Raw genomic sequence first — 27,976 nt, forward strand, 5'->3', positions numbered from 1 at the left:
AAAACTCAAAATATATTTCATTAGGATCTATAAATTTTCATAATGCATTGATGAAATATGAATAGATAGATATATATGCACCTGCTCCATGTGACGATTGTTCGGATACATACACAACAACATCACTTGTACTGAAGAATACCATCAATATCGACGTAACAAAATAACCGAGTCACATGCTGCAATCCAAGGTCATTGAAACGGAATATAGTCTCTTCTCTACTGGTGAGAAATGCTTGACGAAATAACACTAATTAGTACGGAAGGAACTACGCAGGGTGCAGCACCGACAGGGAGGAGGAGGAGGAGAGAAAACAAAAGGAGGCAGCAACAGAAATGGAGAAGATGTGCAGGCGAGGGAAGGGAAGGGAGGGAGGGAGGGAGGGAGGGAGGGAGACACAGTGTACCGCAATCCCTCAGAAGAGGGCGAGGTGTGCGGATGTTATGGATTCGGGTGGAGAATTTGCCCATATTGGTTCAGGTAGAGGTCCAGCAAGAAAGAAACGCGCCGTGATAGATGATGCTTGGAGCGAGTGTTCCCAAGGATGCGGAAGGATGCGAGCTCCCGAGATGGGCGCTCCAGTCAGGCACCATTCGCATGGTTTGAAGGCGGAGGTGCAGGAGGAGGACAGCCCCGGTTGAAACAAAATCCTGAGAGGGAGGCGGGGGGAAGAGGTATGTGACGGATATGAGAGAGCCTTGCAGCATCGGTCGATCGATCAACAGGGAAGCAAGCATCAGGTTGTAGAGAAACCCCGTTGGAAAAGTGTGGCATGGGTGCTTCTTCTCGCAGCTGATTGTATGTGTGTGTGTGTGTGTCACTGCTGCGTACGAAGCCGGGAGCTTCCAATAGCAGCGGATGGAGCAGGGACTGGGGCAGCTCGATGCAGGCGGAGGGCAGCATGAACTAACTGGTCAGAGATACCATTGTCGAGAGTGTATATGTATAGGCATCTATCGTAATTTAGCACCTGCTCGATTCCAATGTGCTTCTCGGCGCTTCGATTCGGTTGGTCCCGTAGTCTAGCGGTTAGGACATTGGACTCTGAATCCAGTAACGCGAGTTCAAATCTCGCCGGGACCTTTTGTTTCCCCTCCCCTCCCTTCGTGCGTCTCATCGAAGTTTTTTATTTGACAAGTTTTTTACTTATTTAAAACTGCATTAAAAATGCCATGTAACTTGATGTTTAAGTGAGAAGTCTTGTGGTTCTTAGGAGACTTCCACAATGCATTTTTTTATAACTAATATATATGGAAGAAAAAATAGGGCCATTCTTAGTCTTATCAATGCGGTTCTTGTATTCTAGTCTTAGTTTAAAACTTTCTAGCAACTTTATATTTGCAATAGCTATTCTAGTTCTTTTTATTTTTTATTTAAATCTTTTTTCTTTAACTTTTTCTTTCTTTAATGATACATCAGCATATTATCTTTTAAGTTTTGTTTAGATTTATGTCCTTGGCCATTTGACAAGAATAACACTCAAAATATCAAAAAATTTACTTATTAGAGAGTGGATTAATCCATGCTTTGAAACCATCAAAGCATTTGGAGGTTGCAAATTACTCTCTTCTACATTGGTATTGTTTTTTTAAGATCAAATTTTTATATATTTTCTTTTTTTAGTTAGAAATTTTGAAAACCTTACAAATATGCAACATCAGAAATCACTAAAGAAATGTGGAAAGGTTTAAGCCATTGAGTTGCTAACTTATGGATTTAGATTGATGTAGGAAGTAGACAATTAGATTTGAAAAGTAATATTTGGTCATCCTCTCAAAAGGTCTTATGTTGCCGATGGTTATTTGCATACTGGTTATGTCCATTCTATTAGGTAAAGAGGCAATATTGAGCTTCCTATAGGGCAATTGTAAGCTATTGTATAAACTCTTCCATTGTTAGGTTATTTTTGATGGGAGGATGAAGAGTTACTAGCATAATCAGATACTGATTGGTATTAAGGAGAAATGGTGAATAACTAATACTTACTAGAATATTATCATTGTAAGTAAATTCCAAGGATGTCAAATATTAATCCCAATCATTATGGTAAACCACAACAAATACCCATAGCCTATCTTGTAAGGTCTAATTTTCATGTTTTATTTGTCTATCCATTTGAGGATGGAAGGTCGTGGACATGGTAAGTTGTATACTTAGTAGCTTCAAGAAGGCTTGCCAAAAAGTCCCCGTAAAGCAGAGATTTTGATTTGAAATGATGACACAAGGTAATCTATGGTGACAAAAGACAATGTCAAAAAAGACATGTGCAAGTGTTGGAACATCAATATCAAATTGCACCATAGCCAAGTGAAATTGCTTTGCAAGTCGGTCCACAAAGATAACAACCATGGTGTAATAATGAGACGTCTACAGTAAATACGTAATGAGGCCCATAGCCACTTGCTTCCAATGTGTTGTAGATAGTGGAATTGGCTGCAATAGCCTAGGAGATGTCATGTTATGTGCTTTGTTATATTGACATGATTTGCAAGAGCATACAAAAGCTCAAACATCACGATCCAAACTTATCTAAAATCATGTCCCTTAAGATTCATTTTAAAATCTTCATATGCTTTAGATGCCAAGATATAACAATGTCATATTTGGATCCATCTGGTCTTCCATGTTTCATAACTTAAGGAGTTTCATACTAAATTAAGGCACTTTATGGATTGACACTGACCACCACCGCCACTAATTGTGATTGATGATCAACAAGAGTATAAATTAGACAATATTTTGGAGCATTGCTACTTTTGTCGTGGCAATGGATATTTGCAACTTCAATACAAGGTCCTCAGGAAAGGCTATTCCATCCACGATGCAATATGAGAACTTATACGAAATCTCATCTATTGTCAAGAAATAATCTAAATGTACCATCAAGATTAAACAAGGATGTTCAACATTATTGGAGGAGGATTAACTATAATAAGATATAGATAAGATAATCATATTATTTATGTATGGAGATAAATTATTGGGGCCGTTTTTAAGAAGTTTCTAGAAGTTTTTAGAATTAGGACTAGATTGGTGGTTCATATAGGGTCTACCATAAAACATCCTAGAAGAATTAAAGACAATTATTTAGATAGGGCCCACCTCTAGAACCTTCTAGGAGGACGATTATTAAGATAAGACCCACTATTAGAGACATTCTAGAAAGTTCCAAGATGATTAGATAAAGTATATATAGTGATAACCGAGGCCATTTGGAACTATCAATTAGATATAATTTTGGTTCCTATCTCTTAGTAAAGATTGGTTCAAATTTGTTGTTCTCTAATGTTATATTTTTTTCTCCTCTATTATGTCTTTTATGTTCTATTCTGTTTAATTCTATTCAATTTTGTTTTGATCCATTTTATCTTACTTTGTAATGAAATATATGTTGGTACAAACTGAAAGGATTTTAGATCTTTAAGAGAATTCAATCCCATTTCAATGATTAACTACTTTTGAAGTTGGTTAAAGTAGTAGACAAAGTTTGATGCATAATAAACATCAAATTATTCATTTGTTTGTATATTTGTACTATGACATTCTTCAATCCTTCTAAATTTACTACATTTGTAAGGTTTTCAAAATTTCTAACTAAAAAAAGAAAATATATAAAAATTTGATCTTAAAAAAACAATACCAATGTAGAAGAGAGTAATTTGCAACCTCCAAATGCTTTGATGGTTTCAAAGCATGGATTAATCCACTCTCTAATAAGTAAATTTTTTGATATTTTGAGTGTTATTCTTGTCAAATGGCCAAGGACATAAATCTAAACAAAACTTAAAAGATAATATGCTGATGTATCATTAAAGAAAGAAAAAGTTAAAGAAAAAAGATTTAAATAAAAAATAAAAAGAACTAGAATAGCTATTGCAAATATAAAGTTGCTAGAAAGTTTTAAACTAAGACTAGAATACAAGAACCGCATTGATAAGACTAAGAATGGCCCTATTTTTTCTTCCATATATATTAGTTATAAAAAAATGCATTGTGGAAGTCTCCTAAGAACCACAAGACTTCTCACTTAAACATCAAGTTACATGGCATTTTTAATGCAGTTTTAAATAAGTAAAAAACTTGTCAAATAAAAAACTTCGATGAGACGCACGAAGGGAGGGGAGGGGAAACAAAAGGTCCCGGCGAGATTTGAACTCGCGTTACTGGATTCAGAGTCCAATGTCCTAACCGCTAGACTACGGGACCAACCGAATCGAAGCGCCGAGAAGCACATTGGAATCGAGCAGGTGCTAAATTACGATAGATGCCTATACATATACACTCTCGACAATGGTATCTCTGACCAGTTAGTTCATGCTGCCCTCCGCCTGCATCGAGCTGCCCCAGTCCCTGCTCCATCCGCTGCTATTGGAAGCTCCCGGCTTCGTACGCAGCAGTGACACACACACACACACATACAATCAGCTGCGAGAAGAAGCACCCATGCCACACTTTTCCAACGGGGTTTCTCTACAACCTGATGCTTGCTTCCCTGTTGATCGATCGACCGATGCTGCAAGGCTCTCTCATATCCGTCACATACCTCTTCCCCCCGCCTCCCTCTCAGGATTTTGTTTCAACCGGGGCTGTCCTCCTCCTGCACCTCCGCCTTCAAACCATGCGAATGGTGCCTGACTGGAGCGCCCATCTCGGGAGCTCGCATCCTTCCGCATCCTTGGGAACACTCGCTCCAAGCATCATCTATCACGGCGCGTTTCTTTCTTGCTGGACCTCTACCTGAACCAATATGGGCAAATTCTCCACCCGAATCCATAACATCCGCACACCTCGCCCTCTTCTGAGGGATTGCGGTACACTGTGTCTCCCTCCCTCCCTCCCTCCCTCCCTCCCTTCCCTTCCCTCGCCTGCACATCTTCTCCATTTCTGTTGCTGCCTCCTTTTGTTTTCTCTCCTCCTCCTCCTCCCTGTCGGTGCTGCACCCTGCGTAGTTCCTTCCGTACTAATTAGTGTTATTTCGTCAAGCATTTCTCACCAGTAGAGAAGAGACTATATTCCGTTTCAATGACCTTGGATTGCAGCATGTGACTCGGTTATTTTGTTACGTCGATATTGATGGTATTCTTCAGTACAAGTGATGTTGTTGTGTATGTATCCGAACAATCGTCACATGGAGCAGGTGCATATATATCTATCTATGTCTACCTTTATATCTATCCATATTTTTTTAATGCATCTCTACCCGGATATTGTGTTGCCCGTTAATAATGTAGAACTCTTCATAGTCTCATGTTGAAGGCTTGGAGCTTGTGCCATTCGACACAACACAAATCCTTTGTCTGCATTAGACGTCGAGTTGCTCGTGTGTTACAGAAGTCGAAGCCAGACGGTTAGATCACCCACAGCAAAGCAACATCCGTCTTCCGTTTCGAGCCACAATTGTAGTAAATTAACGAGTTGATTCATACGTCTTAGTCACTACCCATATGCAACAACTTAAAAATGTAAGAAACGGGTTATAGTTGTGCAAAAATCACTGATGTTTCCTTCAGTACTACACGTTGATGTTGCAAGCTAAGTGATTATGTGGGTAGTGCACAACTAGCATCCGCTATAAATGGTTAAGTAATGTACAAAACTTCCCTGCGACTTCCAAGTGCAATGTAAAATGCAGCGATTAATATATACATGCCAAGTTAAGAATGCTAGTGAGACAACTTATGTAGGAGCCGGGGTTGTATCAATTTGTGAGGTTTTGCCATCTCTGTAGACAGCGGGTCCGGAAGCTTGAAACAGATCCTGATGGAGCTAAGACAACCGACGTATCTTCCAAGGATCAACATCCACCTGCTACTTCAGACCCGTGATGAAATTCTTTGAAAGAAATGCCTCCGAATGTAGCCCGCCTTTTTTCCTTGCTCTTGGAGCTATGGTCGGAGTTGTAGCTGGAGTTGTCTTTGATGGTTTTGAGGGTGTCGACCACTTTTGACATGCTTGGTCTGTGAACCTCTTTCTTTTTTAGGCACTGGAGGGCTAATTCAGCGAGCTTCAAAGCCTCCTTCAAAGGGCACTTAGCTTTGATGCGTGGGTCTAAAATAAGTTGCAGCTTAGCATCATCTTTGAGAAACGGACCAGCCCATCGCACAAGGTTCTTCTCGTCTCCCATGAAGGATGCGTCACGGCTGTACTTGCCCGTGAGAAGCTCCAGCAACACAATGCCAAAACTGTGTACGTTTCTTTTGGCGTGAGCCTGGCTCATCTTCTTCATCTGGACACAAACAATGAGCTAATTGAGACACAAACGATTCTGCTATTCTTGTGTAGTTCAGGAGCAAAACTTCGGAAACATTATCGAGAAAATTTTGAAGTGTACCGTTTGGAAAGGGAACTTTTGGTCGGCAGGCAAACTCGCCACTGTCAAGCCATATCCTGCCAATCTCGGAGTGAAATCCTTGTCCAAAAGAACATTGGAGGCTTTGAATTCTCGGTACAGAACTTGCACAGGGGCTCGATCATGAAGGTACAAGAGCCCTCGAGCTGCACCAAGTATAATGCCGATCCTCATAGACCAGTCCAACTGCGTTGTAGAACGAATTCCGCAAAGGTAGTCGTGAAGGTTTCCATTAGGATGGTGCTCGAACACAAGAAGACGCTCTATTCTCTTTACTTGGTCGGATGTCACATCCTCGTGCGCGCAGTAACCTTCGATCCGGCACAAGTTCGTCTCCGGCAACTGCGCCAGCACTTGGATGTCCGATTTCCAGTTTTTCAAAGTCTAGAAATTACGCACACAAAACAGGAAAATTATGACATTATTGAAGAAGCACACCATTGAACAAATTGAGACCCTAATGCCAAAGCATTCATGTTCAGCAGCGTGCAGGATAACTAACCTGATTGTCGTTAGCTGTAAGTCGAAACACGACCGTTTCTTTCTTCAGTCCTAGTTCAGAAGCTCTGTCCTTCATCCACACGCGATACACTTCGCCTAACTCCCCCTTCTCGATACAACACTCTGGTGCAAATTCGTGTGTGGCATCCAGAAGCTCTCTGAAATTGTAAGATTCAATGCCAGGAACCAATTTGGTCGCCACAGACGGTGATGGAAGGGGCAGCCCTCCCCTCGTACACTTCTTCCTTAGCTGATTGCTCCCTGACCCAACCTCACTCAAACCTGAAGGCGCGGATGACTTGTTAGGCGAAGTGGATACAAACGAGCCCGCGTCAAAATTGATTCTCAATTTAGAGCTCGAAGATGTGGAGTCACTGCTGCATGTCACAATCTGAGGCTCCGGCAGCGGTAGCCATACAGGCTTGACTACATTTTCATATGTTTTCGAATTCGAGACCGGTCGTGGAAGAGGTTGCGGACGGCCTCCAAATCTTCGGCTTCCAGCCGATTTACTGACACTGATTCTAACTGAGGCCTTCGCCCCCGAAGCGCAATCGTATGAAAATACACTGAGAAGAGGATCTGAGAGAGTTCTAAAGGACGGAGATTCAACCACATCATCATTCAAAGCCGGAGGTGAGAACACGAAGGACTCTTCCTTGGCTTCAGAGTCGGTGTTCTTGGCAGGCGTTGTCGATTGGTCGGACAGTGGCATCAATGTGTAGTTGGTGCCACTTTTTTCAAGCTTCCCTGCAGGAGCTTTGTTCATGTCTGCGTCGGAGGAGCTATCTGTGGTGAAAACACCCAGATCTGCATCCTCGTCACTAAAAAATTCGTCCTTGGAGGAGCTGGAAGGAGAACCCGGCTCATGGCGCTTGCTTTTGGTCATAGAGCCTGTGAAGCATACAAGAAGTCCAAAATCTCCGACTGATCTCCGAAACAGAAACTTGCACTGCTTGAGTGGCTTCTCCATCATCGATGCACCTGGCGTTCTTACCTCGGATCAGATTCTCAGGTGTGCAGAGTTATGTGAGAGTTCGACCTTCCGAAATTGAAGTGGTCTCGTTTGATAGGTAACATTGATAATGACACATTGAAGGAGAAGGCGTCTGCAAAACGAAACCAGGATGTGTAGCCCGTGATTTCGATGCAGATCATAAATTGCAACATCAGTGCAGCAGTGCTGACAAGCACTTACAACGACTGCGACATGCTGAGGAGAGCGTAGATCTAAAGCGCTTGTACAAGCCGACAAAAACGGCACTCACCACAACTAACCGATTTCAAGCTGGCCCACATACACAGATCTAGAGTTGCAATGCACTGGAACTGGATTTGTTGCAATATCGAAACTGCCCCTCCAGCGCAAGCATTCATTGATACCACTCGACCTTAGACGGCCCGCAACAGGAAACGAAAACATCGCCCAGGATCGCCCACCGTCTTTCCGAAAAGTCTTAAAACAAAAAAACAGAAGCGCATCGGAGTGACCCCCAAGGCAGACGCCGCCGAAACAATCTAGCTGACTCCGAAGGCTAATGTGACTAAAATCTCACAGTCGACGCTAGAAAAGATCTAAGTCTCGCTACCCATCAAGTCCAGATCGATCACCATACGACCTACACCTGCAGTGCAATCGCTCAACTGTCGCCGTTAATCTAAAGATGGTTTTTCGCAATGGCAGAAAGTGTGGGACTGGAACATCCGGCGGAAGGCGGGCGAGAGCGCGCCAGTGTGTGGGAGGGGGCGTGGATTCGTGGAGAAATCCGGATTGTGGGGGAGCGAATGGCGGAATCACTGCAGAGTTCCCGACACTTCTCGCCTAAATCACGAAATCACGTGCCAGTGTGTGTATCCCAGCGCCGCCTCACGCCGTGTCTCCGTCTGCGATCATTCTCTTCGCGAATGGGTGGATGACTGGTCAATAGACGGATTTTGCATCCAAATGCTGAATGTCTTCGATGTGTGGATGTCTTCCGAATGAGAAGATGCTGTTGAGCACTGATTTCAGTCCCATCGCAAATAAATGGATTCATGCGACTGCAATGTGTGCCATGATCACAAGCAGATGTACCATTTGAGTTTTTTTTGCCTTCTTAACATTTCATGTTACAAACTTCTCTGGTCCCTTGGAAACTTTACACAGAAGGATTCAAGCACTTGATCGTGCGGACATGCCATGGTGGAGTTCAGAATATACTTTTAGATATATTGTGTGAAATGTTGCGAATAGAAACCATATTAATAATACATGTTTTTAGTCCATGATTTCAAATCGACAACTAAGTTGTAACATTAGTGCATCCAAACACATTTGTTTTGGTAGTGTTACGTTTGTGATAATGAAACAAATTTTGAATTTATTTACAACAAGTAACTATCATTACTGGATAATAAGTTGATTGTTTCAAAGAAAAGAAAAGAAAAGAAACAATACAAAACAAAACAAATTTTCGTTGTGTTAGTGAAAACTGATCTGGACATACCATTCAATAACAATGGAAAGGAGCATCTTCTCTTTAACTGTCAAGGAGCTTTGAACATATGAAGGAATTTTTAACGACCAATAATTGGAAAGATCAATTCTGAAAAAATTGGCGATGATGAAAATAACACGAGGTTCACCAATAGATTTGACTCCAGTTTTCAGAAACAAATTGAAATATAAAACTTCTAATAAAGCTGCAGAAGACTGCTAAACGGAGGCGAAATGATGGGGTTATTCTCAAGTGAAACAAGGAAAAGAAATTAGAAAAGTAAAAATCTTCAGCTTGTGAATGGGGATTCCTTTAGAGGCAAATGTACAACTACAAAAGTTCTCGGTTCAAGCCCTCATTCGCACTGCAGTGCAGTCCTTCATGTGATAAGAGTGGTTAGTGTGCATGCACAACTTGGAAAGACCTGCACAAGCACATGACAATGCCAACCATTGAATTTGAGATCCTCACAAACACTTCCAGTCAAATAACATTTCTACGAAAACCACAAGAAAGGATCGAGATGCAGATAGAAAGCACTAGCGATGATATAGTGCTCATCAAGTGAAGGATCCACAGAAAATATGCAATACCTGAAGAAGCAACATTCTAACACTAAACGGTAACAAAATTACAGATATATTTACTAAGTGCATAATTTCTTTCCATTCTCAACTGGGTTCCATAATACACAACAGAGGTGCACAAAAAAAAAAAAACAAACAAACAAACAAACAAACAAACAAACAAACAAAAACAAAAACAAAAACAAACACAAAATGACCAACTCCACTCACTCTGCAAAGGTTTTGATTCAGCTGCTAGAACAATAACAAGCAGGAGAATTCTTGAAAATACTTACCCTAAAGAATATTTGGAACCGCAGATGCAAAGCGAAGCCGTTGAGCAATCAATACCAGGATTCCAATCTAAACTCAAATTATCTTCTCTTCATAATCCTCTACGAATAAGATCAGAAGGAATTGACGATAGCGTAGAAAGCCATCTTCAGAAAACTAACAATTCAATTGAGCCGACATTCATATCGGCAATCCCAAAATTGAACAATACAGATCAAACCCTGTAACAAAAAAACTGCGTCAGTGGTAAACACACACATGAATACCAAACAGATGAGACAAAAAAAAAAAAAGGGAGAAAAAAGAACCCAACGATTGATTTTCTAAGTCAAATGAAGTACCTCATATGCTACCCTCTGCGAGCAACAAATTGGAGGATTATTTGAGAGTACATCTCAGCAAGTCAGACCTCCTATAGAAAGCTAACATATTACATCAAACTACAAAAGCTTTGAATGCTTCCAAGTCAGGCTTTATTTGCGATGGCATGTAAAAAGTATGGTCTAGCTTGAGAGGTACATACACGACATCATGACAAAAATACACCAAGATGAGTGAAAGATTCTCACGATCATCCTTGATCTCCCGTGCTAACGCTGTCCACCTTCTCAACAATCGTATATTCAGACTCCACATCACACGGAATTGATGCAGAAGGCGTTTGTTCTTGCGATACTGCAGACTCTCCATCCTTTACTTCTGGTCTATTTTCCTTTAATATATCTGGTTTCAAAGTAGGAACTATGCTACCTACATGTTTCCAGGTCAAATCCCACATACTATCCTGGCTTGGTGAAGTTGGCTGCACCAGGATTCCTTGAGAATGCATTACCTGCAATTAAAATTTTATGAGCACAGCGAAGTCGTGCATTTCATCACTGAACCATCAGAAGCCTAGGCAAAGATTCAATTACCTGCAAAATATTTCGAAGCAGCTCAGGTATAAGCTCCTGCAACTTTTCACTACGTTTGCCGCGAAATTTTGTCTTAATGAATATCTCCATATGGTTCAAAACTTGAAACCACGATGATTCGAAAGAAGGTAAGTTAACAAGCTGGGGAAGGAACTGTAAGTAAGACTTCGAAAGGAACTTGATTGATAAGACGAGTGTGTCCTCCATGCCTTTATATTCCTTTGAGTGCCTGACAGCAAGCTCCAGTAACTCATCCAGTAGATTCAACACTACCTGAAAAGGCAAAATAAAGGAACGTTTAAACACAAGGAAACAATGACATCGAGAGTAAAGCAATAGTTAACGCACTCTCTAACAACACCCAATGCAACATCCTCGCCTAACATTCACACTAAAGCATTCAACACACGAAAATAGGCCTGTACCTGGGCTTCGACATACTCCTATTCTAATAGACGACCCAAACAATAGACATTCTCATCCAAATATTAAAATTACAACAACAGTTTAGTCTTTCTGGACCACTGAACCAATCCAACTATCACAAATAAGCATTTGAGCAACGAACCTGCTTAAAAGATTGAGCCCACAATACTGGAGTCAAATTGAGAATCTCTGCTGCAGAAAGACAGCCCTGTAGACAAAGGATGGCATGATTTCGCACTTCTTCCCTCTGTTCTAAGCATAATTTCCTCAACCCTTGCGCCAAACGCAACCACATCTCCGTTAACTCCTGAGTATATCTGGAAGGTTCTTCAACATTTTCACCACTTGAAGCATCAGCACTCTCGGAGTGAACTTTAGACCACGTGGTAAGGCAACCCACTGAATCTGAGAGCAGATCCAACGCGCGCACTGACCGACCTGGTCCTCCAACACGGGCCTCTGCAAATGCACGTGCTGCATCTACACAGAGAACATAATTTGCAGGAGACAAATGAGCCCCGTCCTGCATAACATACGTAAGAGCCTCAAATCCTGGCTCAGAGGCTTCTGGGTGCCGAGCTGTTATGGACAGAAGGGATGTTACAGTTCGCCAGCCTATAGTTGACTTGATATGTGCTGCATTTGCCCGTACTAAGACCATTACTTCCTGGGTGATTCGTTCACAAAATGCGTCTGCAACCCGAGCATCAAGCTTCAAAATGAGCTGCAATGATCTGAGGAGCTCTTCCGCCAAATCTTCCTTATAAGGCAGTAGACGCTGACATACTCCAAGTAACCCAAAAACAGCCTTCTCAACCAATAAACCCGGGAAGACTGACGTCTGAATAATGCCGGCCATATGTTCATAAACCCCTTGCCACAGAAGCATGATGCGGTCTCGATTATTGAGGGTGACAGTAATAAGGAGTTCTAAGCAAAAGACTGCTGTATCCTCATCCTCTGTAGAACTTCCACTCCTGTGAGGCCTCCCAGCGGCCCATACAAACGCTCTCGCTAATTGTAACAGTGACTCAGCTTGCAAAAACTTGCTGTCAGTAAATATCTGGTCTATGCGACAAGATTCAACGCATTGTAGTGCGCGCTGCTGAGCAGCCAGCTCTTCTTCAGTAGGGGCTGAGGGTGGTTCATCAGACTCCAACGAGAGCAACTGACTGAACCTCGACATTAAGCCGGTGTTGCGACGTCGATGACGAATAAGATCAGGCATTGGAGCCACTGTCGACGAGGATCCAGCAAGTTTGCTTGATGTGGAGTCGCCTGCAATGTTTCAAACAAAACATGATTTTCATGAGATTCATCGAAGAAAATAAGAAAACTCCGGAAACTGCTCCACAAACTCAATATTCCCGATTTGATGCACTAGCAGAAACCATGACCTCACATCGTGCAGAGATTTACTAACAAAAGCATGTCAAAAGCATTTCACAGAGCAAATGAAGTTAAAAGTATCTATTCTCACCTCGAGCATCAGTGTCCTCTACTGATTCGTTAGCAACTCGAGCAGGCAAGAGCCCCAATTTCTGCAGCCGCAAAATGCAGTCTAAAATGTTTCGCCAACCTGTCCTGATAAAATCCCCATATTTATTGGCAATATCGAACACTGCAACAGTTGCCATCCGCGCTTTCTTATCATCCCCAAATGCGATAACAGGTTCCTCATCAGAAGAAAAAGGATTAAGTAAAGTTGTGAACTTGCAGAGAGAAACTACAAGATCATCCACCACATCCTCCAGGCGATGACTAGCAGATATTTTGGCTGCTGCAAGGAAGCCGTCGATACATAATTGCATAACCTACACATGTTGGCAGAACTATTAATTACACTCTGCCAGTGGATGAGGGTACCTACATACAAATGAGCATATACGACGATAAACTATTGCATTCTATTATTAGCCGTACCTCTTCATCCTCGGCATGATCAAACACAACCGAAATGGCGGCAATGGAAGGACCAGACAAGACGGGAAACATGTCATAATCTAAAAGAGGCCGCTCATCACAAGTAATGTACGGTGTAGTAATCATTGATCGACGAATCAGATCGATCCACCGACTGTGAGTCATTTCCGCAACACCAGCCCCACTATCATATGAAATGCGAATTTCATCTCGCACAATTGAGTGATACAATTCAGACAGCATAGATCGTGGCAAGTCCTGTCCGTCATTAATCTTTCGCAAATTCTTAATAAAATCGTCCTCTGTCATTTTCTTCCGAACCTGAGTCCAAAAATAACGTCAACCATTTCCCCAGATTTTCCAAGAACTGAACGAGAATCAAAATAGTTGATTCATGTTCTCAATTACAACTATGCCTGGTCCTGCTAAACAAACTAAAAGAATCAGCTATGATGATCCTGAAGGTACAGACTAGATGCAAAATATATACTCAGCAGTGATGTTCAGGAGAAATGTAGCTCAAAACCTTTATGTACACACTCTACACAAGCAAAGGTTTCTTCAAGAGTAAACTCAAGTTCTATTTATTGCCAGACTTCATTAACAAAAACTTCTTGCAATCGCGTATATTAAACAGCAACACGAACAAGAACAATTTGCCAAACGTCCAGAAGGTGGAAATAAAAGGAAGTAATTGCACCAGAAAGGGACAAACCTGCTTGTTATGTTGATCGGTGTTCAACATGATGACTGAGTAAGATAGAACAAAAGCCGCATCCTTGCTGGCAAGAATACCCTTGGATTGCTGATAATACCTATCCGCAAAGGCTTCCACTATTCTATGGATCTTCTGTGCTTCACCGGGCAATCGAAAACCCTCCAAGAAAACACGCAAAGCCGCATCTATACCCATGTTACTGAAATCAAAAGTTTGGGCAAATTCATCTAAGACTCGGAGACAAAACTCATCAGGGTTTCCAAGATAATCTCCAATTACGCTCTTGTTTAATCCTGTGCAATACCTGTAGTGAAGGCCGCAACATATTTGCTTATGTCAAGAACAAAAAAGTAGTATCAAAATACCTGCTTCACGTGAAGAGTTCACGTGACAAGGCTGTCAAAGACACAAGCATATACGCATCATCATAATACTAGTCAAAAGTAATGTACTTCCAAATGACTTAACATATAGGGAACACACATAACCATCAATCAGTACTATTACTACAAAACTATTTGTCCAAATGCATAACTCTTTGAAAAAGTAAAATACCTGATGAAACAAGCCAAGCTTTTAGGGTCTGGCTCAGAAGGAAGCAATTGCATCCCTTGTAAAAACTCAAGGCCCTTCTTAGGATCTCGATTGAAGTGATCAGCACCCACCATAAGCCGGCCTTTAATGTATTTTTGATGTTTCACAAATTGAACCCAACTCAAGGGATCATCATAATTTTCACATTTCAATGTCCAGAATGGAACATATTCCGGGTTATCACCAGCCAGGTTACTTGGCGAAGTACTTGATGCAAATGCAGGAACTGCAGTATCAACCCTGTCTGCCATACTTTGTGCCACGGCAAGCAAACCTTCTAGTGCTAGTACATGCATAGCTGATAGGGGGCAGTTCACCGGAAAGGCATTCTTTGAAAGCAGATTTACTAGATCTTCGAATGTGTTGCTTAGGGAGGTATCACAGTCAAAATTAGCATACATTTCAGGCATGAATGTAGGCTGCCTGCAAAAGTCAACAAGAGCCTCCAGAGCAACTTCTTGCTGCTGGTACGTAGCCCCATACTTGCCTGATGCAAGACGGATCAAAACGAAGGAGAAGAAAGCCTCTAACTGAAGCTTCATTAGCACCCGGAGATGATGGTACAGGTTTAAAACGACTCCAAAAACCAACGACAGCACTAATGGGTTCTGCGAAAGTCCAATCTCCATCAAATTCCTGAAGAGTTCATCCTGGATAAGGGCTAATAACTTAGGGTGGTTCCTGAAGGCCTCGCCTCCCAGCTCAAGTGCGGAATTAATCAGCATCAGGGCAAATTGTGGAGAATCCTCATCACTGGCTAATACAAGCTGGCCAAGGCCTTGGGGATCCGCGATATTAAGAAGCGAGCATAAGAAACTGAAAATCTCGACCATGCATGGAACACCATAAGCTGCAAAATTGGAATCCTCAGCGCTACCGACGGTCCCAATGGCAGCATGACCGCCTCCATCCTTTCCATCCAGAGGAGGAAGTACAATGGTATCCTCTTCGGAGGATTTATCACTGATCTTCAAAGCTCGTCCAGCGTCTGCAACGTCCAAACTACCGTCCCTGAAAGGGTTTTCATCTGTCTGTACTGGACCACTGAAGCTATTTCCCTCTTCTGATCCAGACTGGTCCTGTCAACAATCAGGCGTTGATAAATTAAGCTTCTCAATCATCTTAACACAAGGGTCAAAGAAAGTGGTATACTACTGTTTAATATCTCTAACCACATCAACCAAAAGTTACAAATATCACAAGAGAAGAAGAGATTGCTCGGCATAGTTGATTAGATGCATCTTCAGACCACAATGTAAACCTTTACCAAGCCTTTAGATTTAATCAATGAAATAGCTTACACATCTATTAAAAAACTATTTGTAAAATCCCGTTTTAACTGTGCGTGGAATATGGCAGCAAATTCTGAAAGATTGTGTCCACGCCCAAGAGGACTTACAGCGACATTTCCAGGATTGGAGCTAATTTCCGTGCTGAGGGGAGTAACACCAATCGTCAGGTTCGTTGGTTTAAGGGTAGGCAAATGAGAAAAGACAGCTCGGACAAGCTCATGCATTGTGAAGCGAGCTGTACGCTGCAAGAGCTCCCCCTTGCTGCCAGCTTGATGAACCACCCGGAAAGTGGTGTTCACAATGTTGCAAACATCACGATCACTCAACAACGCCCCGGCCTCGCTTTTCATGCAGGCTAATAATACCTACAAACCACACTATCGACATCAGTAACTGATAAAAAAAAAAAAAAAAAAAAAAAAAAGGGGGGGGGGGGGGAACAAAACACAAACACAGCAGAACAGAATGCTGAAGAGAAGTGTCTAACGTCTGGAACGATCTATCCACAACTAACAAGAGTACCACGATTCCATGTCCATGACATATTAAAATACAACAGAAGAACAAAGGAGAATTTAAACTCTCTTCGGTCATGCTTGAAGCATGATAACTAGTGCCGGAAATTCTACGTATAAACCTACAAAACGCATATAGAAGCAATGCCTTCCCGGACTGTAACTACAAGATTTCAGGAAACCACACGGTACTGCTGAACTAACTACCACGAACCACCAAATTCACAGGAATTGTGATGAAGCTAATGTGTGAACATAAATTCGGCTCTCTTAAGTCGGAAAGATAATACGAGGGAGTTCTAAAAGCCACACACCTGCAAAATCTTCATTAACACAACCTCCTCTGAAGCCGGGTCGGTGACTTCAAACCGACAACTCGTTACAGAATCCACAACCGTGTGCATTGCGATGTCCACGTGAGCCGTGTTTAAATCAAAAAAATTCAAGTGAACCATCTTGTACACTGCAGAGAGTGCCACACCCGTAATCTGTGCCCCGGTCTCATCCGACCGTATTACATCCAGGAAGGGAGAGAGGTACAGACAAGGATCGATGGATGGCCACGGCTGCCGCCAAGTAAACACAAGTCGTCGAAGCCCCTTCAAAGACCTGATGAGTGGATGTTCCAGCTGATCATCGCTTGCAGAAAACCGACCCGCCCATCGTGCATTGCGACGCATCACGGCCAGCACAGCACTGACCTCATAATTCACCATGCACGCCAGAGACACTCTGCTTCTCCTCGCTTGCTCTCTCCCCTCGCCTTCCATCTCCAGGCCTGGGGTTCCAATAGATCGGCTCATTGCCACATTCAATTCCTCAGAAAGCTAGCAACGCCATGCACTTTCACATTCCCTTCAAAACCCTGGCACCACACCTCCGCTTCCAAAGCAGTCACTCAAGCGAAACGATCCTTCACGCTCGTTCTAATGGCTCTACCCCGGTGCCCTAACTTGGTCCAACTCCAATGCCAACCCCTAGAACCAGCTGAACTCTCGACGAAAGCACTTCCAACCAAACTAGGATCAACAGCACCAACTCATTCAATGCAAGAGCACCGTCGTGCGGACCCCGATCTCAGCGTCGTCTCCTCTCCTCTCCTCCAAGTTGCAAGTACCCGCATCCAACTGAAATAAGCTTTTTCGGACGAATTTCTTCACGGTATGAACGCACAGCAAATATACTGTAATTTTTATTTTAGAAACTCTACCAGTACGCGAGCGAGCTTGCAGAAGCTGTCAAGGTACTCCGAGGAGACCCGCACTGCAAAATGCCGCAAAGGATGCGGTCTAATGCAACAACGAGGGCGCCATAGCCACGGTCAGTCCGTCTTCCTTAAGCTTTAGCCAATGACGACCCAGTGTTCTCCTCGTTAAACATTGACCCTGATACACGGGTAACACCCGCGTCATTCCGGGTAAATCTGTTCATTTTTATAGAAAAGTCTCCATTGAGTGGTGCTGGGGTGTTCCCATACATACCGTAGCCTATGCCCGACCCATCGGTACCGTCGGTTGTAGGTCAAGCCTAAGTAATTTAAAGTAACTAAAACTTTACTGCAGGCGAAGGTGCATTATGAACTATTAGAAGGGTCTAATTCCAGAAGTTGTTAAACTTCTATTATTAAAAAAAAATACCAACTTCATGAAGAGCATATGTAGAAATATAATCAAATGCTTCCATCTCAATTCACATCCAAAAACAACAAATTATAAATGTGTCTGAGGAGAGAGAGAGAAGCTATGGTAACCAATGAAGATAAAACATATATATATATATATATATATATATATTTTCATCTATTGAGTTAAAAGATGTGTGTTACATATTGGATTACAATAAAAAATTATTTTATTAATAGAATATAAAGAAATAAAATGTAAAATTTAGCTTACTCGTATTTTTAAAATAAAAATTACGACTACGAAATGTGTGTTAAATTTTACAAATATATATATATATATATATATATATATATCTTACAAATTATAATGTGAACAACAACAATAATGACATTTTAAAAAATAAATCATTCATAGAAACAATAATTTAACATTAGAAAGAAAGTGTTGAGTTATTTTTGTTATTGGTGCTTTTGAAAAGGTGTGTTGTAAATTTGGGAGCACTTAAAGATTTTGTGGGCAACTCCAACCAAGCAAAAACAATATTTAAAGTGGATCATCCAAGGATGGAAATGCCACCTTGGTAATTTTGAGGTGGAAATGATCATTAGGGCAGCTCAACTACAAAGCTGTCGTGTCTTTCCATAACCTTTGATGTGCATGAAGTCCAACCTTATGTAGTTGAGCAATAATAAGGAGTTATTGAAATTTAAAAACTTTTGTAATGAAAAATGAAAATATTTTACATGTATATAATTTTATGAGTGAAAAAATAGTATACTTTACAAAGTTATACTTACAAAACTTTTAATAATGTCAAAGAAAGGTTTCAACACAAAAGGATATCCTTATATTTCAATGCGACAAATAACCTAAAGGTGGATTTTTCTAAATTTATTCAAGCATAGAAATTAAACATTTTTTTTTTCCTTTTACAATACATTGATTTATTTTAATTAAAGTTATTATATCTAAAAAACTTTAAACTAAGGCTTGAAGTTATAACCATTATACTAAAACAAATAGTCCTTAGGTTGCACATGTTTTTTTTTCATAAAGTAAACATAAAAAATAAAAAATAATAATAATTCATTAAAAATAATCCTTTAAAAAATATATATCTTGAAAAATATGTATTGAGAGAGACACACATGCACAGTCAGCATAGAACATGTATGCTCTATTACTGAAACACTTGTTATTTTTAAACATGACTTAAGTACATAATTTTTTCTCAAACTAAAATATTGTACTAATTTCATTTTCACAAAATATAAATATACAAAAAATGTATTACTGAAGGAGGGATGTGCATTAAAGTGTAAATACAAGTAAACATACAACTTTGAAACAATTGAGATTGGACGCTTAGTTTGAATTTTAAAATAACACTAAGAACACGAAAATTATTTTTGAGTTAATTGTCTCATGAACCTCAAGTTGAAACTTTTCATAGAGTCAAAAAGAAAAGAAAAGAAAATAGAAAGAAAGAAATTAAGAAAAAAGGGAAAAAATAAGAGGAGAAAACTCTGAATTTACATAAACAACAGGATTTGAATTCAGCGGGATTTAAATCTGAAACAATCGTCTTCATTTTTTTCATTAGAGACCCATTAAAAGACAATACTATTTTTTCCTTAACATATATATATATATATATATATATATAAACCTCAAAATCACTTTCATTCCGAAGAACAAGTTAATGCAGTTAAAATATCAAGACTAAACGGACACTCGTTTGGTGGATGTAAATCATTGAGTGATGAAAATCATCGGGTGCTAGAGAACAAACTTGAACTTTAAAGTGGGCGGTTATGGGTTCTGAGGGCTATGCGGCTATAGGTACCATAACCCAATACCGTGCAACTTCCTGCTGCTTCCGGATCCACTTCATCGTGCAATATCGATTCATGACCACCACCGCATGTGAACTCGGAGATGGAAATTTGTCAGCGATTGTTCAATGCCGAGTGAGTTGGAATTGGCGTTCCTCGCATCGATCTGCACCCTTGACAGTCCAGATTACTGCAGACAGAACTATGCGATTCGGGCGTGTTCAATCGCAGGATGTAGGATGGACGAAGCGAACCCAATCGACTGTCATGCGATCGGAAGAGTGTCTAGTTTACTCGAGAATTTTCGCCACAAGCTTGTGATGGACCAGTTTTTTGCAATAGATGGGGTTGGCATGATGTGCGTGAGTTCGTGAGACTTGGCATTTCGAAGGGCTGGACAATGGCGACGGAGAGCTGGGAGTGCGTGGAGGAGAGCGCCCCGCACTCAGAGTCGGAGGATGCCTGCGGTAGCACTGTCTCGTATGCATACTCTGTCTGTGGTTCTGCAAGCGAAGGTACCAGTCGCACTTCATCTCATGTTCCGACTTTTGAGTGTTTTGAAGGACGAGATCAGAGAGGCAAGCAGAAACTGATGGGATCTATTGGAGAATTTCTACAGGAAGCAAACATCCTTCCGTGGTTCCGAATTCTGATCGAATCTACATCAACATGGTGGAAAGGATGAAGCAACGCAAACAGAGACGTCGGGAACTTGAGATGCAATATGAAATTGCTCGGAAGCAGAAAGAGGTACTTGACAATTCACTCATCGTGACATTGTTCTCACAGCCCTTGACCTTTAAGGCATTCCTTTTGAGTCTGTATACTGTCGAATAGTGATGTAGCAAATGCACCATGCAGTCAGACCTAGAACGAGAGGCTAGATTTGTTTCCTACAAAACCCTAACTCCGTGTTGCCTTTTCTTGTTCTTCTGACATTAAATAAACGCAGATGTTCCTAAATATTTATTTACTCTTAGGGGACTGTCGAATGCGATAACTTGATCATGTAAGCTTCTTGGACAGTTGTGTAGATTCTTTAAGATATTAAAACGTTCAGAAATTTTTAGATGACCGCTCTTTTAATGAGGTAAAATAGCTGGATTTAGCATGTGATTCGAGCATCCACGGTTTCACTTTCCCAGAGCCACGTGGGCCTAAATGACCAAAGCCCTAAACCTTGAAAGGGAAATCTGTGTTGCTGAAGTGCACATGTTACTTGAGGACAGCACACCATGATTCCCTGGAATTATGAGTGTCTGCTTTGTGGTTAAATAGGAGAAGAAGCGACTGACAGAGGAGCTGAAGTTGACCATGGATAAGCTCCAGAGAAAGGCGATGGTGGAACAGAGAAAGAATCAGGAGGAGAGGCAGAATCAGGTATCCTTATGCCCCACCTAGTCCAAGATCCTGCTCGTTTGAAGTCCAACTGTCTCCTTCAGTCGTCTCGATCATTATTTTGTTGATGTTACTCGTAGTCTGTAGAGATTGCGGGATCGATTACATGAGCCTTTGTTTCACAGCTGAGTATTATGCCTTTGCAACAGTTTCATGAAGTTATACCAACAGTCGTCTTTATGCAACTTCCTGGTGCAAGGTCAATCTAAATGTGCTCTGAAATTGTGGTGTGGTTTGCCTCAGCTTAAGAGGCAAGCTCAGCAAAGGCGTGAATTGCTATGCCAGCAGCGAGAGCTGGCCAACCTGCATAACTGTCGAAGAATTCTTATGCACTATGGTTTGCTGCCCTGGCGCCGCTTTATGCTTGAATGCAGGTATTATTTTGGAGCTCTTAGCACTCTCCGTCTTCATGGCATAGGGTTTCGATAAATCTCAAGCATTGATATTCTACATTTTTTGAAAAGAAATTATTAGTGGTTGGTCCTCGCTGGAATCAGGCTGGAAGTATTAATGTGCTTGCGTGTTATTTTGATTCATAGGAGAAGCGTAAAGGCTGCTTCGCTGAACTATGAACGCCTCCTTATGAAGCGAGCACTGCAATGGCTTCACATCCGCTACATTCAAGGGAAGTTATCTCCAAAACAACGTGCTCGTAGTCTTATTTTGCGCGCACAAGCTATGCAATCGAGGTGGAGAGTAAGATATTTTTGGCATTATTGGCTTGAAGGACGGCGAGGAGATCACCTTCATCAACAGCTCTTCCTAAAGCGTTGTTGGAAGGCGCTGAAAGAGGTGTTATATCGCTACTCTCCCCTTCTTGACGTTTTGAAGCTGCTGTTCTCAAAACATGAGAATGCATCCATGATGAACTGAAAATGACTTATTTAATGATGTGAGTTCACAATCTCTTGCAGATCTTGGAATACAGCAGAAAACTAGGTCGAATAGGAGACCAAAGGAACCGTTTCCTGCTTTTGTCAAGGTCATGGTCAAAGTGGACTGATTATGCTAGAAGGGTGAAGAGTTTTCAGCTCTTGAAGTACTTGGAGATTGAACAGATTGCATCTCTTCATTGGAAGCGGTATGCAAAACTATATCGCATTTCTGTTCGAGGGATTATTAACAGGGTGTGACGCTTCTGTGGCCATCTGCCGGCCGCCGACTGATAGTTGCCAAAATCGGTGTAAGTTAGCGGACTGTTCATGCTCTTTGCAGGATAACTTATGTTCGGATTTTAAGAGCATGGAAAGACGGAATGGGGGTCGTGAGGCAAGAGAAGAAGCGGATGAAACAGAGGGCCGAGGCATGGACCAAAATTCACTCCTGGCTAGATGAATATGAAGAAGTAAGCTGAATTGCAGGACCAAAGTGATTATTAGAGTCCATTTGAGTATTCAATCTGGCATTATCATGTAGTGGATCTAAAGGCGTCGTTATGAGTTGGAAACCTCGTTGCAAGCTAGTATTGTGTTCGAGAACTTATCTTTCACTACCCGCAAGGTGAGAAATGTAATCTCTATTTTCCCAAGGTTTATGTGTGGCTTTATTGATCGTTTGCCTCCCAGCATTTTAATACTCGACAACGCTTTTGTAGACTTAATGATGCAAAAGTATTTCGAAGGACATGTTATGATGAAGTTTTGCTTGAACGAAGTAGAGCGAAAATTATATTTTGGAAATAGGGTAGCCAATACTTACTGGAATCAGTGTGTCTGCAACAGAACGCTGGCAAGACTTTTGCCATCAATAGCAGCTGATCAATATTGCATCGCGGTAAAAATTCACAATATCCAGATCGGATCAACAACTTCAGAGGTACGAGACAGAACTCAGAAAATTGTGCACTTGTCCAGGACACCGAAATCTCAAATTTTCAGAACTCGCTGTCGTTCTTAAAAAAATCAGGAACCCTACTCACGGCGCATTACCCTGCGAATACACTGAAGGAATACGCGGATGAGCATGCTGTGGGATGGTAAATGCTACTGAATTTCCGGAGTGACTACAAGTCGCCCTGAATCACTTGAAATTACTTCGAAAAAGGCGTCATGCGGATGTCACAAACCTTACGAAGCAATTGAATGCTCGAGGTCAGATGACCTACAGGAAATACCTTTGATGCGATGAGATTATATCGATTGCTGCCCAAATAATGGCTTTCAAAAACAAACAAAACAAAATAAAAGCAAAACAAGTTAATAATAAACTGCAAACGATTCCAGATAGGTTTCAGAACTTGCAGTTTTAGCCGTTGGGTATCATTCCTCAGAAGCTGAAGAATTGTAAAGTTCCAGTCTTTAGCAATGCCCGAAATCCTTGTTATACACCTCCTGCACCTTCCTCAGCAAGTTGAATGGCTGAAAGGACGTTCTAACACTTGGGTTCAGTATATGTACATACGCTCAGTTGGTTGGATTACATCAGTACACCTTCTCTCATAGCTAAATAAATCAATAAATAAATAAAATAATATTATATTATATTATATAAGAGGAAACCCATGCAGTTGGCCACGATAACTGTGTAAAAAGTTTAAAACCAACGACACATTCATCCAACAGCAACACCTATTGAAACTGTGTGCAAACCACAGTCTTCCAAGTAAACCTCAAAATTAACACTCATAATTATTCATCTCCTTCAGACTCACACTTGAATTCAATTGCCAACCTCAAACATCATCGTAGATGCCAACTAGTGCCCCAACAAACTGTAGAGTCAACACTCCATTCTAATCTCTCCACATGCCCCTAGCTCCAATCTCCCATGCAACACATCCCTTTGTGAGAAAACCACCTGCTCAATTTCACTCACTTTTTCTCCTCTCTCTCTCTTCCCCTCTCTTTCTCTGTGTGTTGCACCAGGTTGTGGATTGATGACACAGCAAATACCATGGCCCACCATTGCTTCCCACCTCATTGGTTGTGCCGCATTAGACAAAGAGAAAGCAAGCAAATCCTTTGCAAACATAATAAATGATGAGGTAGTAGGTGAATACAAAAACATCATGTGATAAACATACCTTTGTTTTTCTACATCCCATTTAGCTACTACCATTGGAGCTGATACTCATAAATAAGGTTCAACAATGTTCTTACAACAACATTGTAATATATATACTCTCCACTAGCCTTGATTCTTGTTGATTTCCATGCTTCTCTTTTGACAAATTGATACTATTGCTATTGATTAATTCCAAGAAAAATAAGAGTTAATAAAGTTACGGGCCTTGTAAATTGCTATATGGAAACTACTTTGATTCACTTTTAATGAAATAAATGAGAGATGCAACTGATCAAAAGGTTGTTTTGTCTCCTCTTGTTTATTCCTTGAGTTTTTTTATATAATAGATATATATATAGAAAGAGTAGTAAGAAAAAAACTTTCTCAAAATTTTTTCTTGGCAATGACAATCTTTATACATATTCAAAAATGTAATTATAATTTTATAGTTATTACAACATAAAAATTGAGTTTTGATAAGATTTCAAGAATTTGTAAGAATATGCATGTTAGGTTTTATAATCTTTTATTATAAAAATAAAAATTTAGATCAAGATTGAGATTTTCTTGACACACACAAAACAGTAAAAAAATGAATGTTACTACATTTGTAATTTATTAATATGTAGCTAACATGTATATAATACATGAAAATATCAAATTTTGTTTATTATTGCTCCTTCACTTCTAAGAATCTTACCATTTTAAAATTTAAAAATAAGAAAAAATAAATTACAAATGTTTCATGTATTCAACATATATATGGAATACTTTATAGATAGTACAATGTTTTTTTAGCAAAATTAATTAATATCATATTTAAAATAAAAAATATTATAAGTGAAATCAATTAAGAATAAAGTTAAAAATATTTTTTTTATTATTTTTTAAAAAATTAAATATAAAATTTTAAAGAATATATTTTAAATTTAATCTTCAAATCAATATTATTAAATAGATTATTATCTAAAGAAGATTGAATTTAAACAAAAGATTTTTTTTTCTTATTTATTATTTATCTTAAGAACAAAAAAATTAAGAATATTTTTTATCTTTAAATAATATAAGTATTAAAGTAAAAATGAAATTAATTTAAAATATATTCTACAAAAAACTCTACTATAGCATGTAGATATTTTTTAAAAAAAAATGTTAAAGATTCAAAACTAAATATATATAAGATTCAAAAAATATATATTTTTTTTCTATCTTTCTTTGAGACTTATCTCACTTACTTATTTTAATCCTTCATATTTTTGTTCTTAATAATTTGACAAGAATATTATTTATTTATTTATTTATTTTTGTATAAGTGAATAGATTATTATTATTTTTATTGAATTTTTAAGATTGAAAACTATGTACTTTTAAACCAATATTTTCTAATTTTTAAAAGTTGATTATTTCTTAAAAGAGAGTAAAAAAAATTTTTTTTTTAGAAATTTTTATTTGATATTAGAAGTTACAAAATTTTCTCTTCTAATTTGATATATATATATATATATATATATATATATATATATATATATATATATATAAATTTTTTAATATTTTCTATTATAGAGATGGAAAAAAATATACTTAATAGAAGTGAAAATAGATTTGCAATTATTGTAGTTTTTCATAAACTTGTTAAGACTTTTAGAAAGAAATTTTTATATATTATTAATATAAATCATATAAGTAATATTCCTATATCTATGAAAGAATTCTATAATAAGATTTAATGTCTATGCCAAAAAATCGCACAATTGAGAAAAGCAAGTAGATCAACTTTACAAATGAATCCAAAAAGTTTTCCTACTATAAATGTCAATAAGGCAAAAAAAACATGTGCCACAAAAGTTTGATGGAATAAAATTAAAATTTTGAGGATTTTTATAATAAATTATGTTCTATTTAAAATTACGTCTTTCTCCATATCTTCATAGATATACTTAAGTTGGATTTATATGCATACTTCTATTAGGAATAACTCTCTTTTTGTTTGCACCTTTGATAGGAAATGATTGGCAACTCATATATGAGCTTTATTCATTCTTAGAAGTACTTATAATTTTATTTAGAAAAAGATGGATATAGAATAATAGTGACAAAACTTCTACTTTGTAATAAAGATTTCAATCAACTACTATCTATGCTACCAAATTCCAAAACCATACTTGCAACTTGAATTAAAATCATAAATTCTTTATTAGTTAATTTTGATATGCATTAAAAGATAATGCTGAAGATTTATTTTTAATAATATCAAAAGAAAATTCATTGAAATAATTTATTTTACAAGCCATTGTAGACAACAATTTTCTTTTTAAAAGACTCTAAAAATAAAGATTTGTTTAGAGAAAAATAAATCAAGTTACAACAACAACTCCTAAATTTCCAAAAATTATTCATCAAGGTTGAAATCTATAGAAATTGATACAATACATTTTAAATCTTTCACTAAGTAAAAAAATGAATCAACAGTACTAAAAAGGGTTTTGCTTATATTATAGAGAATCTAAACACTTCACTTTGCTTAATATTATGCAAAGAAATAATGAAACCACAAAATAAAGAGCATGCTTGTTAAAAAAGACAATATATTTGAAAACAAATTTGTTTAATTATTATAGAGATTTTGTAGCTAGAATCTTATAAAATATCTAATGAAGGTCTTATTTTTTCTTTAAAATATTCACCTTCTTTTAAAATTTGATATTTATTTAGGACCTAAAAATAAAAAATTATTTATCTTCTCAAAATTGAAAGTCTCAACATATTTTTTTATATAAAGACTTTGTTAAAAAATATAGTTGATTATCTTTTATCTTTTGGAGATGCTATTTATCAAACTATTATTGCAGAAATAACAAAAAATGGTCATAATAATTTAGTAATATTTATATTATGATATTTTTTTTAATTTTTTAATTTTAGATTTATCATGGCTAAAATAATATAAAACTTAGATAAATTAGATTTCTTATGATCTCAAATTTTTTGATCGCATAATCAATATTTTTTTAACAAAATAAAAAAATTATGAATCTAATACAATTAAATATTTATTTGTCAATCCAACAACTTTCATGCATGTAAGCTCTAAAAAAAAGTTATTTTTTATTATTTATACCACATCTATTTCTAATAGAGAAAAGACTTCAAGTAACATTCCAATTCAATATAAGAATAATCAAGATATTTAAATATATATATATATATATATATATATATATATATATATATATATATGTTTCTAAGGCATTGTCCTTATGATTTCTTAATTGACTTCCTAGAAGGAATTTAACTACCATTTGGATCAATCTACAATTTATTACAAAATAAATTAGAATCATTTAAAGAATATATTAATTAAAATTCAATTAAGAACTCTATACATTATTCAAAATATCTATGTATAGTTCCTAGCTTATTTGTGAAAAAAATAGATTATTATAGATGTGTATAGTTTATTAAAGACTTTAAAAAATTAATTTAAAAATAGATACCTTCTATCTTTGATATTAAGACTTTTTAGTCAATTAAATCAAATAAAGGTC

The 27,976-nt window shown here is 38.6% G+C and overlaps 3 protein-coding genes and 2 non-coding genes across 10 annotated transcripts; 2 read left to right on the forward strand and 3 right to left on the reverse strand.

The window, feature by feature from the left end:
• The first annotated feature begins 1,012 nt into the window (after positions 1-1,012).
• On the forward strand, positions 1,013-1,084 carry TRNAQ-CUG (transfer RNA glutamine (anticodon CUG)). The gene has a single exon. It is a non-coding gene; the product is annotated as a tRNA-Gln (tRNA).
• Positions 1,085-4,135: 3,051 nt separating this feature from the next.
• On the reverse strand, positions 4,136-4,207 carry TRNAQ-CUG (transfer RNA glutamine (anticodon CUG)). Its single transcript has one exon. It is a non-coding gene; the product is annotated as a tRNA-Gln (tRNA).
• Positions 4,208-5,398: 1,191 nt separating this feature from the next.
• Positions 5,399-8,385, reverse strand: LOC112292290 (putative serine/threonine-protein kinase PBL18). Its single transcript, XM_024540620.3, has 3 exons — positions 6,853-8,385; positions 6,333-6,734; positions 5,399-6,227 (listed from the first exon to the last, which is right to left on the reverse strand). Exons 1-3 carry the CDS (start codon positions 7,825-7,827, stop codon positions 5,796-5,798), a joined length of 1,809 nt encoding a protein of 602 aa, XP_024396388.1. The 5' UTR covers positions 7,828-8,385; the 3' UTR covers positions 5,399-5,795.
• A 1,019-nt stretch (positions 8,386-9,404) lies between these two features.
• On the reverse strand, positions 9,405-17,910 carry LOC112292439 (ARF guanine-nucleotide exchange factor GNOM). The gene is made up of 11 exons (XM_024540927.3): positions 16,885-17,910; positions 16,163-16,420; positions 14,725-15,842; positions 14,167-14,473; positions 13,452-13,772; positions 13,009-13,342; positions 11,671-12,806; positions 11,103-11,375; positions 10,758-11,020; positions 10,191-10,409; positions 9,405-9,752 (listed from the first exon to the last, which is right to left on the reverse strand). Exons 1-9 carry the CDS (start codon positions 17,371-17,373, stop codon positions 10,760-10,762), a joined length of 4,497 nt encoding a protein of 1,498 aa, XP_024396695.1. The 5' UTR covers positions 17,374-17,910; the 3' UTR covers positions 9,405-9,752; positions 10,191-10,409; positions 10,758-10,759.
• A 2,500-nt stretch (positions 17,911-20,410) lies between these two features.
• Positions 20,411-23,865, forward strand: LOC112292266 (uncharacterized). Of its 6 annotated transcripts, none has more exons than XR_016506660.1 (9): positions 20,411-20,545; positions 20,650-20,780; positions 21,309-21,410; positions 21,672-21,802; positions 21,968-22,220; positions 22,343-22,509; positions 22,644-22,928; positions 23,150-23,243; positions 23,334-23,865. XR_016506660.1 is itself a non-coding variant. In XM_024540575.3 (8 exons), the coding sequence occupies exons 1-8, from the start codon at positions 20,431-20,433 to the stop codon at positions 23,183-23,185; spliced, it is 1,065 nt and encodes a 354-aa protein (XP_024396343.1). In that variant the 5' UTR covers positions 20,411-20,430; the 3' UTR covers positions 23,186-23,865. The 6 variants fall into 6 exon arrangements, 1 of the variants encoding a protein (XP_024396343.1); XR_002972661.3 differs by having other exon boundaries at positions 23,375-23,865; XR_002972657.3 differs by having other exon boundaries at positions 22,644-22,773.
• The last annotated feature ends 4,111 nt before the right edge of the window (positions 23,866-27,976 follow it).

This window comes from Physcomitrium patens, chromosome 15 (genome assembly GCF_059467195.1).
Source record: "Physcomitrium patens ecotype Gransden chromosome 15, ASM5946719v1, whole genome shotgun sequence".
Classification (NCBI taxonomy): Eukaryota; Viridiplantae; Streptophyta; class Bryopsida; order Funariales; family Funariaceae; genus Physcomitrium; species Physcomitrium patens.

Bases quoted from the DNA above. Each gene is read 5' to 3' on its own strand.
- LOC112292290 (XM_024540620.3), bottom strand. From the start codon at position 7,827: ATGATGGAGAAGCCACTCAAGCAGTGCAAGTTTCTGTTTCGGAGATCA. The intron at 6,735-6,852 runs GTTAGTTATCCT...CGTAATTTCTAG, and splicing joins TTACAGCTAACGACAATCAG to ACTTTGAAAAACTGGAAATC. The intron at 6,228-6,332 runs GTACACTTCAAA...GTTTGTGTCCAG, and splicing joins AAAAGTTCCCTTTCCAAACG to ATGAAGAAGATGAGCCAGGC.
- LOC112292439 (XM_024540927.3), bottom strand. From the start codon at position 17,373: ATGAGCCGATCTATTGGAACCCCAGGCCTGGAGATGGAAGGCGAGGGG. The intron at 15,843-16,162 runs GTAAGTCCTCTT...GATTGTTGACAG, and splicing joins CCAATCCTGGAAATGTCGCT to GACCAGTCTGGATCAGAAGA. The intron at 13,773-14,166 runs GTTTGTCCCTTT...TTTTGGACTCAG, and splicing joins CCGATCAACATAACAAGCAG to GTTCGGAAGAAAATGACAGA.
- LOC112292266 (XM_024540575.3), top strand. From the start codon at position 20,431: ATGGCGACGGAGAGCTGGGAGTGCGTGGAGGAGAGCGCCCCGCACTCA. The intron at 21,411-21,671 runs GTATCCTTATGC...GGTTTGCCTCAG, and splicing joins AGGAGGAGAGGCAGAATCAG to CTTAAGAGGCAAGCTCAGCA. The intron at 21,803-21,967 runs GTATTATTTTGG...TTTGATTCATAG, and splicing joins CGCTTTATGCTTGAATGCAG to GAGAAGCGTAAAGGCTGCTT.